General features: G+C 35.8%; 1 protein-coding gene across 1 annotated transcript in view; it reads right to left on the bottom strand.

Annotated features, from left to right (window-relative positions):
- Positions 1-18968, bottom strand: part of si:dkey-237h12.3 (teneurin-3) — a 104302-nt gene that overhangs the window by 37438 nt on the left and 47896 nt on the right. Inside the window, exons 4-10 of the mRNA XM_052575020.1 lie at positions 14637-14823; positions 7360-7598; positions 6107-6226; positions 4809-5023; positions 3793-4000; positions 2967-3068; positions 1827-2021 (exon numbers count right to left, since the gene is read on the bottom strand). Of these exons, the coding sequence (XP_052430980.1) occupies positions 1827-2021; positions 2967-3068; positions 3793-4000; positions 4809-5023; positions 6107-6226; positions 7360-7598; positions 14637-14823 (1266 nt within the window). The remainder of the gene's footprint in view (positions 1-1826; positions 2022-2966; positions 3069-3792; positions 4001-4808; positions 5024-6106; positions 6227-7359; positions 7599-14636; positions 14824-18968) is intronic.

Below are 18968 nucleotides of genomic sequence, written 5' to 3'. Positions count from 1 at the left end.
TTACCCAGTTCCCCTCAAAGGCTGGTAAGATATTTCAAAAATGTATCAAAAACTATACTATTGTGAAATGCTATTACTATTTAAAATTCGTTTTCAATTTGAATATATTTGTTTACTTGCTGAATAGATTTATTCATTTCTAAAAAAAAATTGATAAAAAAAAATTATAACTGACCATAAACTTTGAAATTATATTTTACTTATTAAAATATATTTTTCTATATAATACAGTTGTAAATTGGCTTTGGCTTTGGTGTTCAAACACTTTCCAGGCCACTGTGTCATCCATTCATATGCCGTCTTTACAGTTTTTTTTCTTTTTCTCAAACAATCATTCTGATAATTATAGCACACATTTATTTCATTTTTTTTTTTTATAAAATCTATTTCAACAGTTTTGACAATTACAAGACTGACAATTACATGCACTCCAGAACATCCTACTGTACAAAGATTCAGTGATGCTAACATATGCTATTTATGCTTCATACGGCTATTCAAGACATCACTCTTGAATTTGAGATATTAAACATGGAATATAGAAACATCATGAGGGAACAATGTCTGGACCATGGGATAAATCTGATCTAGTAAAATGGCTTTTATATTCTTGCCATGCAGTTCTATGATCATGCAGAGCAATCACTGGACCAAATGATGCACATGAGAAGGAAGCACATACCATAACAAATCCATCATCATGTTTTATGTGGGTTTAAGCTATAATTTGGCTTTCCCAAAATGTAAACCCATGCAGGTATCAGAAAAAAGTTTAAAGATGACTTCTCTGAACCCATGAGGTATTTTTTATTTTTTTGGTCTTCTTTTTTTTTTTTCTCTCAATGGTCTGTGCACTGACCATAAATTACTGCAGAAGGAAGCATGATGAACAGTTCTTGTTGAGACTGGGATAGAGGTACTAATTTAATCAAGGTTGCAGTTTTGGGGAATTTGACAGCTATCTAGTCTGTGTGTCACTGAAGGTGTCAAATTGGAAACGCTGTTGCTAAAGTCGGAAAATTTGGTCATCATTTACTCAGTGTCATTTCAAATCTTTTTTAATGCAAAACAAGATATTTCAAATAATTTTTTTACATTTCTCTGACAAAAGTCAACAGTTCATATAAAAGCTTCAAGCTGTTTTGTAAAACGCATATCAAAAGGGTAACAAAGGGCCAATCTCAGATCTCTTTGTAGGTTTTAATTGCCAATCAGTGGCAATTAATTGTATTAATTGTAATTTGGTTGATTCTAAAGCCTTTTTATCAAAAGGTGTTTATTGTTTTGTGCAACTTCATAAAAAAACTGTATTATAAAACAAATGTGTTTGTATTTGCTTTTTAAACAATCTATTGCTAACGAGTCTCTCTTTTCAGGCATCTAACTAGGTGCCTCTCTTTTTGACTTCAAGGTGAGTAACTCATTAAATTCATTGACAATTATAACATTGTTCAAGTGACTTAAACATAGACATCTAAAGATTTTATTCCCAAACCTATTGAATGTGGATCAATAGACTCAATTGATTTTACCCAGCAGGAACAGGAGAAAAAAAAAATCTAAAGACAGGAAACATTTTGTGTGCATGTAAGGGGTATTTTTTTTGGCTTTCTGCCTTATCTCAATCCCATATGTGGAATCCATTTCAGTCAGTGGATGCTGCTAAATGGTGTGGCTAATTTATCACAACAAAAACCAGTCTTTAAGTCAGTACACTCATCCATGTAATTAGCTACTCAGTGGTGTTGAAAAAGTGCTCTCCTCCACTACAATGAGCTACATGTGTTGTGTTTTCTTTGCATAGCTGCTGAGATCCGTCCAGTTACCTTGGTCACAGTTGTCGCCTTTGAAGCCAGGGTTACACATGCAGGAGCCTGTAACACACAGGCCATGACCCCCACACTGAGTGTCCACACACTGACCAGTGGGCACATCGCATTCAATCCCTTTCCATCCGCTATAGCACTGACAGCGCCCGCCGTTGTACTGCCCATTGCCACTGCACAGCACTGGACACGCCGCTAAAAGACGGAAATAAATTAAAGCTAGGAGGATAAAGGTGGACCACAGATGAAAACATGTCCAGGATGTTAGAATTTTGTGATTGCAGTACCAAAAGTCATCCTTTTCAAGCACAGTTATTTCTAGTTTTCCGGACACAGGCCCACAAATCAAATACATGGTCCGTATTTATACATACATACTGTGTGTGTGTGTATATATATATATATATATATATATATATATATATATATATATAGCTTGAATCTGATTGGCTAACGAACGCTCTGCGGTGTGCAATTATTGTCAGGGAAATGCACGACGAATGTAGTTCCAGGCAGCTCTTTGACCGCATTACAGTTCCATATCACTTCGCATAGTTAACTGTAATAACGGTCACACAATTTGCACAAAAAGGTGTTGACTATTTTATCAGTTAGCCTATATAGTGTAGCAACTTAAAGGCTACACATGACTTTTCTCACTAGTGAGGAGACAGCGCTGTTCAGAGACGCAAAGAGGTAGCCTAATTCTCTCTCTGTTTCTCTATGTGTCTCTGTCTCTCTCGCTCTCTTTCTGATAACTTCATTAATAACTTCATTAGAATGCTATCAATGGCTCAACCATCCATTACAAGCTTTAAAATTAAGCTTTGGAACTAGCAAAAGAGGCATTGGATGAGATGCAGAAGAAATAATCCTACTCACAAAAGCGATTTAAGTAAAAAAAAAAGACGAATCCCTTTACATATATCATCTGATCGATGTCTTGAGGTGTAGCAACCGTAGTATAAGCAGAATAATTGACTCCTGGCCATTGAATTATTCAAAAAAGAATGCAGAATTTTTCTAATAATTCAACGGCCCGTCATCAATTATTTCTTACATATAGTGTGGACAGGTTCTTCACAGGTGTTTTGTGAGCATGACAGCGAAAACAATATCATTAGAACACCACACACACACCTCTCGAGCAATATGGCCCAAGGAATCCTGGGAAGCAATTACATGTGCCTGAGACACATTCTCCATTGCCATAGCAATTGTGCGGGCATTCCATCACCGACTCTGCACAAAGAAGGTCAGATAATAAAATTACATTTTTGTTTGTGGCATATTACATTTTTACACTGCTTCATATTTGTGGTCTAACAAGGCATAGAACAAAGACAGAGGGTTAAAAACGTCTACAGTGTTTCTTTACATAAAAAAAATAATAATTAGGAGTCCCTATGGAAACTATGCCCAATACTGAATTGCCACTTCATAAAAAAAATGCATAAATAATTATTTTTGCATATAAAAGTTTCCTTTTCCTTTTTGTTGTAAATAAAAGCAGATCCTCCTCATGGCTGCATACAAATCATATTTGAAGATAAAAACAAACAGCTCAGCAGCTCAAGGCTTAGCGATTTAGTCTTTTGGCCTCCATATTCCCTGGCCTGACAGAAGGAGATAGCGGCAGAATCAAACTTATTGATTAGCCAACAACTCAGGGCATGCTTCTGCACGCCTCATTATCACTGATGCGCTATCTCAGGCACTTGGGTGCAAGACAGAAATATAAAAAGGCCATCTGAAAGCACCTATAAAAGCTTGTTACAAAGGCCCAGTTGTTCTGTCAAGCGTCACATTACCTAATGTTGGGTATGAAATTACATTCTCAGCTTTGATGCATAAATAAGCAAGAAACACAAAATAACCAGCCACTCTGTGGTGCATCAACAAAGACAAACGCGTATGCACTCAATCACATGAAGTCACATGGTTGTAACGGCATGTGCTAGCTCACCTAGTACTATGGTGCTGTATGAGACAGGCTCTACAGTGCGGCCATCATTGTAAAAGGCCAGGTGCCACACACCGCTGTGGAGGTACTGGATAAAGCCTGCCTGCTGAACGCTGACCGGATTCTCCAGTCGGTCCCTGAGCTCCGGATCCAACTGAACGCGCTCTCGTGAGATGAGCCTACTGCCATCTAGAAGCTCCACAAAGTCGTACTGAAACACACACAATTACATTGACCGCTATTACTCAGCTGTTGTCAAATGTGTCACAACCAAATGAAAGGCAAATTTAATATCCAGACACCATGATATTTAGGCTGCCTTTACCCTGTCTGCTCCCAAAATATCATACCAAGAAATTTTTTACATCACAAAGGAAAATAGAGGTCTATTGTCTAGTCATTTAGCATCACAGAGTTTGTTATTCACTAGAACTTCCACTACTTCGAGCAGAACATTCAAATAAACAGATAGACCCACTAACTGAAGACTCTAAATTAAAGTTTCTCCAATTGATTTCCTACTGGTCAGCTACAAAAAGCAATAAGAAGACACATGGCAAATTGGAAGCAGCATTCAATAAGCTTGCTTTAGTTTATTGTGATGGCTTTGGGGACACATTGATTGAACATCTACAATAAGTTGGACAGTTTTCCTCAGCACTTACGAAAGATGCTGCTTTTATTGACAGCTGTGAGTGTTAAAAACCCAGCCAATCACTAAGACAGAGAGAAGACGTCTTTTTGTTGGAGCAGTTTGTTTTGTTTTGTTATGATTAAAGAAGGATTTGTTCTTTCTGGTAAATAACCTTGGATGTCTGATTCCTTCAAGTCCTTTATATTGAATAGCTGTGGTTGTATCTTTCGTTTAATAAATGCTAAATAATGCAGTGAATGCATTCATTTTGAAAGATTAAAAAAGTCCATTGATCTTCTTTTTAAATAACTTAATGATTAACTCATTTTAGCCACTTATGACTTATTTGAGACAATTCAAGTAGAAGACTTTGATGTTGTATTACCTGGGTGTGTGAGGGTGGAAGTCCCCTCCTCCCATAGACTCCAATCAGGGCGTTTTTCTGAATGGAAATATTAAACTTGAGAAAGTGGGGTTGTTCAATGAGAAGTCTGGACCTCCAGAAAACTCCTGGTGGAACGGCATGTGCTACCTGCTGACCCAACTCCACCTGTCCCGTGTCCAGCGTGGAGTTATTCTGTAGCATCACTCCTACTTTTCCTGTGAGCAGACACGTATTAAAATAAAATTATTCCATAAATGAATCCATAAGCCCAGAAAACTGTCACAGTTGCTTTTTACAATATTTGAAGTTTACTCACAATTCACATTTAAGACTTACAGTTTGATATTAAATAAGCGTCTTTATTGCTGGACATTCGTGCTTACTTCATTTTCTTTGTATTATTTGTTTGCCCAAAGTTTATTCAATGTAGCAAACCCAGTAAAATACGAATTCCTATCAATCCAGTCAAAACTTCATTTTTGGATAAAACTAAGGGTTTGCTCTTATTTCAAGCCTAAAATATGCTCAGAGATAAATGGTCTCTTTGATCATTTTCCTGATGAGAGCCTCTAAATGTCAAACATTGCCCTAAAACTTGCAGCAGGCATTTGCCATGCTCTTTCATACTCTCCAAAGGCTATCATTCAGATGACAGATGACACAGGCAAACATCTTTATACTGCACTTCAGAAAGAGGCAGTAAGTCAATTAAAAGAACACAATACAGCTTGGCAGGTTCACAATCAGAATGAGGAAAGTGTCTTTTATTGACTTGCTTCAAACGGATGCTTTCTAAACATGGATATTAGGACAAACCTTCTTTGGAGACCGTCACTCAGTAGAGAAAGATGCTATCACTAGTATTTCTCTGTAGTACTTTAGCAGTCTTTAAAGTAAACAAGAAATGACATTCAGGACCCCTTTCACTTATTTTATCCATTGGGAATTGACTGGATTGAGAAAAATAACACCAGAATAGACCAAGATGGTTAACTGTCCCTCATATATCACAATATAACTTTCTATCTCTCCATTGCAGCATTGTTTCTTTTCTTGTGACTTTATATGTTACAAGGTGACTATGTCTCTGAATTACAACATTGTTTCTTGTAATCTTTTTGCATTTGGGTATTATATTGCACTAAGAACCAGAAAGAAATTGAAAAGGAAACACTGTTCTACAAATAATTATGCAGCTTGAAAGAAATAACTGCAATCTATATAAAATAGCTCATAGAGATATGGAAATGCAGTCCTCTGTGACTGAAAGGTCATTGATTTCGGCCTTGAAATGTTACCATCTGCAGAAATTGCAGTCACAGTGTTGGTCGGGAACGTCACTGGTTTGGCTCGTCCATTCTCAAAGGCGTGATTATCCACATCCTTCAGTTTCCAGTTCAGGCCAAGTACATGCATGGCTGTGAGGGAAGCCAATTAAGATCATGAAACGGAACAGCAAGCACATATCATGTCATGAGACATTCTCATTTGCAAAGGGATATAGTTTAAAAGCTGTTGAAAGCCACTCTGGAAGGTGATTTGCAGTCTCCTTTATGCATGTGTTGGACACAAGTGCAGTGCATATAAAAAGAAAACCTATCCCTCATTAGACTCTCTAAATAGTGCACTAATGTCTTTTTTTACTATTTGAAAACATGTTCTTTCAATTATTGTGAATGGGGCCTTGACACAAACTGTTTTGAATATGCTCCACATTAGTCCTTAGCTTGTCACTGAAAACATTTATTGCAGAGAAAATAGAATTAGATTCCAGTGATTAAAATGAAAAAAAAGAGGGAAAATGCGAAAATCAAAAGCCTGCAGATCAAAGCATGTCTGTGTTATATAATACAGGAGTTTCTCCCATTTTCTCTTCCCCGCTTGCTGTCTCTCCTCTTTCCCCCATTCTCTCTTCAAAACATTCTCTTCTTCATGCACAGCCTTTAAATCTTAGGCAAACACTTTCTAGTTGTTTTTTTTAACCGTTCGATCTGTGTGAAAACAGCTTGGGAAAAGTCTCCTTCAAAGTTCACAGCGAGGGAGCTTGCTGAGGAGGCTGCGCTTCACACACCTCTCTTCCTCTCGGTTTGATCTTTGGAGGGATGAATGTTTCTAACAGGCCTTCAGCGGGGGAGGAGGAGTCTCCAACTGCGGCAAATAACTCACAGTGGGGAAACAATGTTAAAAAAATCGGAGAGAATAAAAAATGGAGGTTATAATGTTTTTGTGGCCTAACGGAGTGAATACAGATTGCTGTGGACAATAAGATCATGCAGCTTTCGCTTCGCTCCAGATATTAATCACTGAACTGATGTCTTTTTTTCCAGTGTCTATGTGTGTATGTGACTTCCTAGCGATAAGGCGACTATTTAGAGTAGAGCACCAGGTGTTTTGGCCACAGATGAAGGCAGAGGAAGGAAAACTCCACCTGATGGGCTATTTCGTTATCTCTTGTGGGGGCAGGCTGGATAAAACAGCTTGCACCTGAGTACCTCATGGTCAAATAAGGACACACAAACACACACACACACACTCACACACAATGAGTTACCTATACAGTAGCAGAGCAGAACAGACAGCAGGGTGGCCACGCCTACAGCACTGAGAGCGGTGCATTTCCACGAACACCGTTTAGGCGACTTGTTAAATTTGAATGCACCTCTTGAAAGCGTGTTGCGTGTTAAGGGACGAGCTGGTGGAGAGTAGACAGCTCCAGTCGCCATAGTATAACCGGGATTAGGAGTTGTGAAGAGAGATGTGGTGCCAGTTCCAGTCTTGAGCAGGAAGTGCCTAGGGAAAGGAAGATACGATATGAGATGATGAAATATAAAAACAATAAACTTGCTGAAAACTTTCAGAGTGAGCTGTGAACAAAACCACAGGTTTAAAAGAAAAAAAGAAACGTAGCAATGTCTTTGTTAAAAGTTTTTATTTTTTTTTATTTTCTGACCTATTGAGAATTTTGAAGTTAAACCTTTTTTATTGATGCATCACTATTTGAATCTGCATCTCCATGGAAACTGCAGTTAAAGTGTGCATTTTCTTTATTGTAGATACTTTATTATTTGTACTGTATGTAACAAAAGCTGTAATTTAATAAGCTGCCATTAAAATCCCAATAGCTTCATTGATTTAGAGGGCTGTCATTGGATCAGTGCCTGTACTTGTATGACATAAATGTCTCTAACGATGGACTATGATGGAAAGAACCACACCAAGTCAAGTCAAAGTGAACTGCGGTTAACTGAGCTCTAGAGTTTATGATGACAAACATAACCCATAATGATGTGTATGCATCAGCATCTGATGACAGTGTTTTCTGTTCTGCTTTTCATCAGTGGCGCTCCACCGCTGCCGAATCTTCAACGCCACAGCAAGATAAATCATTTTTACCTGAGTTGTTAATGTTAAGTTTGCTGTCTGATTTAAATATGGTGAGAAAAACACAAACCACAAAATAATAACAAGACAAGTTTTTAGCTCATAAAAACTTTACAGTTTGAATCAGTCTAATGTACTGTAACTGAATGAACACTGAATGACTTTTCCTGACATCCTTCCTACAATAGCCACATTTTGTGAAAAGGTAAATTCAATTGTCTGGAGTCAGGGACATATTTTTATATAAGTAAATAAATAAATAAATAAATAAAATGTTTATTAAACACATGATTATTATAATGATTTTTTTTTAAGAATCATGTGACAATGAAGTAAAGTAATGGCTCTTTAAAATTGCCATAACAGGAATAGATTACAATTAAAAATATATTAAGATATAATATTTTACGTGTTTTCAGTTCATTTTTGATCATATAAATGCATCCTTTGTGAGCCTTCTTTAAAAAACATTAAGATAAATTGACTGCCCCCAAAATGTTGAATGTAGTGTGTATATACATAAACATTTATTCATTGTAATGTGTATATTAATAGCGGCCTATTATTGTAATTTAAACATATTACACCACATACATGCATATGTTTATAAAACACATTGCATAAAATTAGGCACGGTATGATTGACTTGGATTACAGAAGATCAGGAACTTCTAAAAACATTTTAAAATTTAATTGAAGATATTTTGTTTGCTTTGCTGGCTATGATTCTGCTTCAAAACGAAAGTTTTCTTATATTTTAATTTGTTCCCTTCTGTTGTTTATCTGATTCATTCATACTACACACATCAATAAAACAGACATTCTCAGATTCATTTCCAGGATATTTCCATGTGTTGTTGGTGGTTCTTGTTCACTCTGGCTGGCTGTTATATTGGCGTTCTGCTGCAAGCTCTCTCACACTGGCTGCTGTGTACAGTCTTGTGTCCTGGAGGCATTTTACAGTTGGTCTGCTGTCAGTCCTCCTCACGGCTCTGGATGTAGGTCTTGTTTACGTGGCCATTTTATTTTTTTCATTTAAGTTTACTCTCTGATTTAAATGTGATTAGGAAAAGAAAAATGTAATTAAAAAAAAATAATAATAATAATAATGACAAGAAAATAATTTGAGCTCATAAAAATGCACAAATTATAATCAATTATTTGCTCCTTTGCAGGTCAATTTGAATGAGGGTTTCATATTTTATTTATTTATCAATTCATTTTTTTCACTGTAACTGGAGTGCTTCCTTTATACTTTTGACCAAATTGCTTGCTTGTTTTTTTTTGTTTGTTTTTTCAGTTGTACTAAAATATATACTGTATTATATAAGCATGATAAATGTTGTGCCTATACTGTTATAATGGCTTTTATTGTTCAGAATATATATATATATATATATATATATATATATATATATATATATATATATATATATATATATATATATATATTCTTTTTTTTCTATTTAGGTACACTTACATTTTTTTGTATTTTTGGGAAAGTAACACTAGAAAAAGCATTATACAAAACAAAAAAATGTTCAAACAGCTGATATCTCGTAGTGGCACCTACTGTACGAGAATAAAATGGTTATTATTAGACGAGTCTTCATCTCATCTGTACATTAATTTATCATTTTTGTCAACAATGCAATTCATTTTTAATGTAATTTTTTTTTTCTTTTTATTATGAAGAAACGTACCTGATTCCAGTTTCTACACAAACAGTCCTTGACTGTGTACAATTTCAGATGAGGAAACATTTCAAACTTGCCAGCTCCTAACAGCATTACTCTATAAAAGTTCAAACTTCAACGGTCAGGCAGCACTCAGACGCTTGTTCTTTTGTGCAAATTTCAATACAGGCCTGGTTTAAGATGCCTGCTTTTCATTCAGAAGGACTCCATTGTAAAACTTTATAATCTGCATGGTTATGAGCTGCTGCCACGACTCCAAACACACAGGCACGCACACACATTTTTCACAAGGGCTCAGATAGGTTCCGGGCCACTGCGCACTGAATGAGGCACATTTAAAAGCCTTCACAAACGATTAACAAATACACTGACAGTGTGCCGTTTTGAGGCCAAACAATCCATAATTGATTAGCGGGAGTGTGACGCCAGGCAGAGAAAATGACTAAGCTAATCCTCATTGCCCCTTTCTGTAGGGTGTGAGAGTGTTGTTCGCATTAGGACGACTAAGAAGTAACTTCACCCCAAAGAGTTTTTTTTTTTTTTTTTGCTCTTGTACAATGTGATTCTCTATCAGTGTCCCACCTTTCCTTGTCATTGGTTTGACGCTTGGAATGCTGCGGTGCGAAAGAAGAGGCCCTACAGAAGAAAAAAGGAGGATTTGGAGGTTGAAAGAGAAATTGCAAACAAAAGAATAAAAGTCCTTTCGTGGCATAATCTGATATATAGTGACTGCCGCATTAGATAGGCTAAAGAAAAGAGAGGGCTTTTCAAAGGACTACTTGTTGACTTAAAGAGTTAAAACGATTGAGTATATATGTGAAAAGAGTATGCGACCGGTGGTGCGAGTTTAAGGCAAAGACAAGTCCTCTTTCTGACAAATGCACATGCGAGACTTAAGTTAAATGAGAGGGGGGGAAACTCATTTAAAAAAACAAGGAGGACTTGCATGTATCCTCTCATCTCCAACTAGGATTCAAGCATCCTCTTTGAGGCGGAAGCATCTGTCACCTCAGTAGGGGTCTCGGAGCAGCAGGTGTCTCTCCAGCACTCGGCAGAGTGGCGTTATTTTAAGACACTCCCTGGAGGTTTCTGCGCCACTGCCATTTTAGGACAGTCCCTTTCTGTTGACATGTAAAGATCAGAATCTTCGTGACAGACAGGGGAGTGGAAAGTTTTCAAGATAACACTCTGAGAAAGGTAGAGTAGTGAAAAAAGGAGATGGTGATGGATTGGTGTACTGCGAGACGGAAAGCAAGGAAGCTGAAGGGAGAGAGAGAGAGAGGGAGAGAGAGAGAGGGGTAGTAGAGGAATTCTACTGGGATCATTAATAACAGGAGAAGTCTGTGTTATCTGCCTAGATCTAGACACACAACAAAGATTCTTCACTTGATGTGATTACAAAACATCTTCCCTTCTCATATCCATAAGAAGTATGCTTTCACTAGACTCCTTTGTTTTCTTTCTTTTTGTTGTTGTTTTTTCCTCTCCACAATGGAGCACAACAGCTGTGGCCCGCAAAAGATCAAAAAACCTGACACGTAGCATTGCCAACACTTCTGTTGGTAATGAATGTGTACAGTGCGACTGCAGGGTGGATTTTACATGAAATGCCATTTCATGAAGAGAGAGAGAAAAAAAAAACACTTTAGTGAACAATTTACCAAGTTGAAATCATTTATGAAATATTAAAACTAAATATTAAAACAATCATTGCTGTTCTACATATATTCTTGTACTGATGAAAAATAGACAGTAGGCTATTTCATGTTTAGTAGAGATTTCCAGAGATGTTTTTTTTTTTTTTTTACTAAGTTAATTAAAAGCGTAAAGGAAAAAAAAAAACATGGCCATTATGTTGAAATACCAAGGAAAGAAAAGCCACAGTAAATTACAGGCCAGGCTGATTGTAGACTGAAATTAAATTTGTTTCATTCAAGATGATCCACTCAACACTTATTTTATAATGGCATCCCATTTCTCTATACTCTAAACACACACAAACATGGCTACTTTATTCATAGGTTATACCTTAATGGTTTAATTTTGTGTATTCTAGCCCACACACATTGCAGTCTTTTTATAAAAGAAAGCAACAGTGAATACATTGCTTTAGATACAATGCTGAATATGGCAATTTGAAAAAGTGTTTGAAATTGCTTTATGATTGTTAGAAATATTTCAGCTGCACAGATAAATGTTAGTATTAGTATTTTTCTTCCTTTGGATGACATAAGATATAGCCTTCAACAGTTTTTAAATATTATATAATTTTTTTTTTTTTAAGTTTCAATATATCATCGATCTTGATTTGCATTTAAATTAGATTTAATGGAACCTGTATTTCACAATGCATACAGCTTTTTGTTTATGTCAAAGATAAAATAACACATTGTTTTCTCTCTTGGCTGAAAACTGAAAATTACATTTGTGGTATTTTTGGGGAAAAAAACGATGGCCGTCTAGTAGCTATTTTTCAGTACATTTAGTCACAATCTTAAGATGAACATTTAATGGCACCATGTTTTTTTGTTGTGGAATGATACTGTGAACAGTTTAAATCTGTTATTCATCTTGTTTAACCTTTTGAGTGGGTGGCAGCTCAGGCTCCTCGGGGTACAGTACATGCAGCAATTCAGGGTTATATAAACTGTGCCAGTTTATGACATTATGCGCAATGTATCATCCAGGAAGAATTTAACTCCTTCATGCTGTAAAAAAAAAAAGTTGCCAATTTCCAGCTTCCCTCTCTCTATCTCTCTAAATATATTCACTATATTAGAGTAACACTGAACAAGCATCTGATATGTCGATCATGTATTTTGGGGTTTCTATGTCAAAAATCCAATTTTTTTTTAAATAAGCCATTTTTGCATCTTAGTTTCAGTAAGATCTTTTCTTTTCTGTTTTAAAGAAGTTTTCAGATCTGAAACTGACAGTCTGTTTTTACAATCCAAAAAGTATTTTATTTCAAAAGATCAAGGATGATTTGTTATGATCCCTTTAAGCTAAAAATAAGCATATTCTTTTTGATGTTTTATCCACTTAGTCTAAATATAGGCCGAGTGAATTTCATGAACTGATTGATTTCCGTTCAACTACTAATATTATATTATGAGGAACAACATCTTTCCTTGCGATTTGTGTCCACTACTTAGTCATTTTAATGATATGTGTTTGCATAAAAATTGCACGTATACATAATAGAAATGTTTGCTTGCACATGATGACTTCTGTTTTGGTTAATTAACTCTATTTCCCATACTTTTGCATTCATATTCGTCCTCTGCAGGACCCAGTCTACCGGGACTCTTCCCTTCAGCCTTTTGAAGTGAAAATGCTGATTGTGGCGTTTAGAAATCTGCATATGGGTGTGGAAAATCTATGATGCAGTACATTACTATTTACCCTGTGAGTCGTTTATGAACAAAGGCTGAATTTTGTGAAGGTAGATATCCTTTTGTAAAGACTTGTACTGCACTTTTATTCTTTAATTAAAAAACATTGACTTACAATTAAACAATAAAAAGGTTAAGACTGTGTGCACTATTACAATAAAACATTTTTCGTATTACTATGATAAGAACAAATGTGTGTATACAAATGCTTTTGGGATCCATATGATACGTGTATCTGAAGAAGCCGAGACTAACATGATGTGTATTTATTTATGCTTGATATGATACTCATGCCATGCATACATAAATTCATACTGTCAGGTGGATGCTGGGTAGGCAGCCCTCAGCTTGAGTAGTACACTTCAAGATATCTGTAGTGACAGCAAGGTGCATTATATAAAGGCTTGTCTTGGCAGCTTTTACCACAATATTTGCTCAAAATGAGAAGTGATAACTGATGGAAACTCAATGGGAAATGAATGCCTATATAGAGTCATGATCAAAGATTTTAGACCCAAATCAAACTGATTAAGTGGATTTTTCATATGTACACAGAAAACAGCGATTCATGATACACAATGTTCAAAAGATTGTAAAAGTGACTAATGAGTGTACTAAATCATGTGTTAGCCATTTTGTAGTGTGTCTAAATACCCATATAGTGAATTTCCATATATAGTTCACTCCTTAAGCCATAATGTACACTGACCAAATCTGACACAAACACACACACAAATTCTTGTCTAAAGTTGACAGTATTTCTATAATATCTCTTTTCTTTTTTTATTTGCCAAGTCATAATTTCATTAAAAAAATTATTATAAAGGTAGGTAGCAAGTAATTCTGTTAACCAACAACTATGGAAACAAAATTTTTGTTTCTTCACTTCTTCAACTCAGTAGACTATACAGAGAGGAACTGAAAAGTTGGTGGATGATTTAAATATCCGAGTATCATCTGTAGATAGCATTTTCATCTTTATAAAATAAAATAAAATAAAATAAAATAAAATTAAATTAAATTAAATTAAATTAAATTAAATTAAATAAATCTTTTGTAATATGTTTTCAATGTGCAAAATTATCTAGTTTTATACAATCTTGAACATTGTTTTGATGTTTATTTTCAATAATTCCTCTGTAAAACCAAAAAAGTCAAAACCATGACGAAGATAATTAAAATATACTTAAGATAATACAATGCATGCATGTAATGTTGTTTGTTTTTATTCAGCATCAGCATTCACTCGCTTATTTGCTTTCATTCTTCCTCCATGTAGTCACTGACTACATATAGGACACTGAAAACAGTAAGTGAATGAGTAAGTGAATTTCTGACTGTGTAAAAACACGTACCTGTTCTCCAAGCCTACGTTGCCACCCAGTACCCAGTTTTCTTGCAGCTGCACGCATTCAGATGCACTCTGAAGCTCTGTCGGCTGATTGGCCAGTGACTGGTTGAGGGAGGTAACTGATGGATGCTGCTTGTGTTGATGTGGAGCAGGTGGCAGAGGAGGCGGTCCTGCTTGACTGGGAAGCTGGTCTAGTGGAAGAGGAGAGGCAGAGGTATTAGTGGAGCTTGTTACACAAAACGCAGGCTGATTGTGTGCCTGTACATGATTGTGTTGGGTTAAATGGGATTCTTTACAGGATGATTTGGTCCTATGAACACCTTCAAATCTTCACTTCACTCCGTCCAGCTTCATTTAAGAGAGAGGAGAAGCTAAACACTGCATTATGAGAATCACACGGTTTAAGGAAATGTGATTTAATTTGTGAATTATAATAACATTTTAAAATCAGTATTTAGCATATTTCTGAATGTAATATTGTTGAGTATTACAGGTAATGTTTCAAGTATTATATTTTTTTTTTTTAAGAAATAAAATAATGCGAGGGGTGTAAATTATAATTTCTTTAAAAAATGCTATTTACATAAACTTTTAATGTATTTAAGAGAAATTTGACAGAAGTTTAGGGGAAAAATTACAAAATGTAAAAAATGCATTTAAAGTTTATCAAAATGTAATAATTAATAATAGAAAAGCATATATATATGAATGTTCTACATCTTTTTCTTGTTCTACATCGCTGCATAATTTTTCATCCAAGTTTTTGAAGAAAGAAAAAAATCGAAACAAATATATTTATCAGTATTATTAACAATGAATTAGTAGTAGTAATATTTTACTACAGTCAAAAGACAGAAGATATGTATATCATACATAATTAATTTTGTATGTGACGTCACATACATAATTTTGTATGTTACGAATAAAAATCTTGAATCTTGAATATGCCAGGAAATGTGAACATGATTGGAAGAATGAATCGCAACAATGTGTAACTGTACAACTTACAAAGACTTTAAATTGAGTAGTAATAGTGACACGGTGCTCACCGACTTTTACGACTGAGCAAACGTAAGTCTCCGCAGGCCGTTGCTGGGGAGCAGATGTTTTATAATGGGCTCTTAAACTGAACGCTTCACGTTTGATTACAGCCAGAGACAGACTCTCGTTTAACTAATGACCGGAACCTCCATTAGGACAGCAGGAAAAAAACAGGTTTTCTCATTTCACTCCAAGCTGGGTAATTGCCCCCCAAAATGACACTGTGTGATTATCTCACTGTCCCATCCTGCCGCCGTGCTGACAGGTCTGTTTCCATCTGACTACGGGTGTCCAAACATATGCTGTCACACACTAGACTGTGACAGGGACGTACTGTGCAGGCAAGCCACAGAAATTCAATATTTGCCTTTATTCTCACGCGAAAGCACCGCGAGGAATAACGTGTGCGTGGTGGAATAATTTGTTATGTGCTTTCGTCTCTTTTTTCTCTTCTGAGTTCAATCATTAAAATGTCAAAATGTTACTGGCAATGATCAAATCGTACTTTATAACCTATTATTAACATTTCAAATGCATCAGTCTCAAAATGATAAGCCAGATTTCCTTTTTCTACATAGGTTTCTATGTATAATATTGAATATTATATTATAAAGTGGCTTCAAATATGTTAGGACACCTAAGCCACCTTTAAAAATGTATAATTTATTATCCTAGATAGAGACATAATAAATATCATCACATTAACTATGGACATTGATGATCAGATCACAATCAGATAGTACCTGATCATGATGAAATTATTTTTATTAAAAAATAGCGTGTGATACGATGCAAGGACATTCTGAGCACATCCAATGAAGTGTGAACACTAATGTGTTTTCATGATCCACTATACATGTGATTTGTGATACAGATGCTGCATTACAAATAATCACTATGCATCACTTTGACAGACTTGGTTGTAAATTTTCCATCATGCTCTACTTTATCCATAAATAAAATATTGTAACTCTTGGCATTTTTAATGTGACATTTATATCACAAGAGCTTCTGTAAAAAGAGCTTCTTTAGTCTTACCAAGTGCTCTGTACTTGGGGATAGATCGTGCAGGTTCTGCTTTTATTCTCTCTCTTGTTTTTCTCCCCAGATCCGCACTCAGGTGTCTCTCCCAGGCTGTTTTCACGGGGCCTTTTAAAACTTTATTTTCTTCCCTTTTCTTTGCTCCTAATCCTTATTAGCATCCTTTACTGTGGGAATGTTTATAAAGTAGGCAAACCCAGTAGACCAGACATATTATTTTTATCTGTCAAAATGAAGGAATGCATTTGGAATTATCCCTCAATGTTTTTCAAATTCAGTAAATAATGGAAAAGGTTTGATTAACACAAGCTCAGTTTAAGTGGCGTTTTCCATTTCGTGCAGATGACAGTGATTAGAACTCTATACAGTCACACTGGAGAATGCAAAGTGCAAATGCAATTCAGCTAAGAATATCAAAATACTATCCTGATATAAAACGCAGGTTAATGGCAAAGGAATAGCAACAGTGACCAGATAGTGTCCTTTTTTTGTCTTCAATTAATAGGGATGCACTAATTAGGCCATTCTGTTTCTTTTATTATTATTTTTTACAAGCAGGAAGCCATATGCTTTAGAAATGCTGTACAGACAGCAATCTGGCAATTTATTTTCTCAAATGTCAACATTTATGGGAACATTAATTTAAACAGTTCTGTTGTCAGTGTCAAAGATGTTGCACAGCAACACACTGTGAGATTTCAGGATCACACACAACAAGGATTTGTTTAAAAACAAGACATTTTGAGTACTAAAACTACTCAAGTAAATAATCATTAGAGTCACCTATTTTACTACATCATTAGAAATTTTGTTCAGGTTAAGTAAAACAAATAACTAATAACAAAGCATTTGCGAAAAGCAACTCAGTACAGTTACTGCAGGATAAACTGTTATTGCTGTTATTATGGCGAACATACATCTTTGGCAAGCTCTTAAAATGGGCCTGTCACAGACTAGCACTGTGACAAGTGACTCTGAAGTCAGTGAGTGCAACTGAGAACGTGCATGTGTGCACAAACTACTGTAACAAAACACGTGCAGTATGACTGCTGGTGCCCATGTCACATCAATTATACTCAGGCTTGAATTTGCATCTTTGTTCATTGTTTAATTCACTGCAGTTTATTATTGCAAAAAGGCGATGTTTTAAATCATACACATTTAATATTTCACTTTACATTAAATCAGAATTTATCCTTGGACATGCATGCATGCAGTAACACTGATTCTGATGTAAAGCATGATCATGCAGTAAGAGAAAATAACAATAACCCTAAAGAAATAAACTAGAAACAATAGTTCATATACACCACAGAAGCAGTCATGTCAAGAACTATGAAACGCCAACTAATGCTAAATGGACGGAGGCTGAAGTGAGGAAAGAACAGAAATCATAATGACAGGTGTCTTGCCACATTCATGACAGGGTTCAAATAGGCCTCTGTGACAGGTGCATTAGACAAAGTGTTGGAGAGGAAACACGGTACACACTCCACTCTGTGCGCCTGACACAAAGAGGTCACCCGGTGCAAAGACGGCGATGTTGTGTCGTGCCCAGACATGGCGAACACCATTACACTTTCATGTTGTTTGCATTCGCAAATACATCAAACGGCCCGAGACAGTGGTTGGAAATGAAACAGCCAGCAATCTTAAGAGACAGTGAACTTCTGCGGAGGCACAATTTGCTTTAAATGTGCCCTTAAGGTAACTCATGCCTTTTTGAATGCGACTTAATAGAAAATTGCAACAAATTATTTCCTTCAATCTAGATAAGGAGGCACCGCTCTGATTCAATCTGAGCGCCGCTAGACTCCACATACTAACAAATGATTACACACAGCATGAGCAGAATGTTAAGGCATTCAGACGGCTTTCCATCCAGAATCCGAGGCAATCAGCTTCCTTTAATCAAACTCCCTGAGCAATAAAATACAATTCTCTCTCTCTTGATTGGAAGTACACATGTTGTACACAGATTTCTTTTGAATGTGCATTTCTGTTCTTTGTAAGTTAATGTTTACATTTTGGTTGACTTCCTTTGGCACATCCTGCAAAAAAAAAAAAAGTAAAAAAAAAAAAAAAATGAAATGAAGCGGCAAAGAAAGGAAAATTATTTGTGTTTTTTTTTTCTTTTTCTTTTTCATAAAAGTTTTCATTTGCAATCTGGGAAAGACAGATACAGCTGGCAAGATATTTCTCAAAGTCAAGTTGTTCTGCTATGATTTAACAAGATGCTTTAGAGGGCCATTTT

The sequence above is a fragment of the Carassius gibelio genome, chromosome B14 (assembly GCF_023724105.1).
Source record: "Carassius gibelio isolate Cgi1373 ecotype wild population from Czech Republic chromosome B14, carGib1.2-hapl.c, whole genome shotgun sequence".
Lineage (NCBI taxonomy): Eukaryota > Metazoa > Chordata > Actinopteri > Cypriniformes > Cyprinidae > Carassius > Carassius gibelio.
This window is presented reverse-complemented; position numbering and strand designations above follow the sequence as displayed.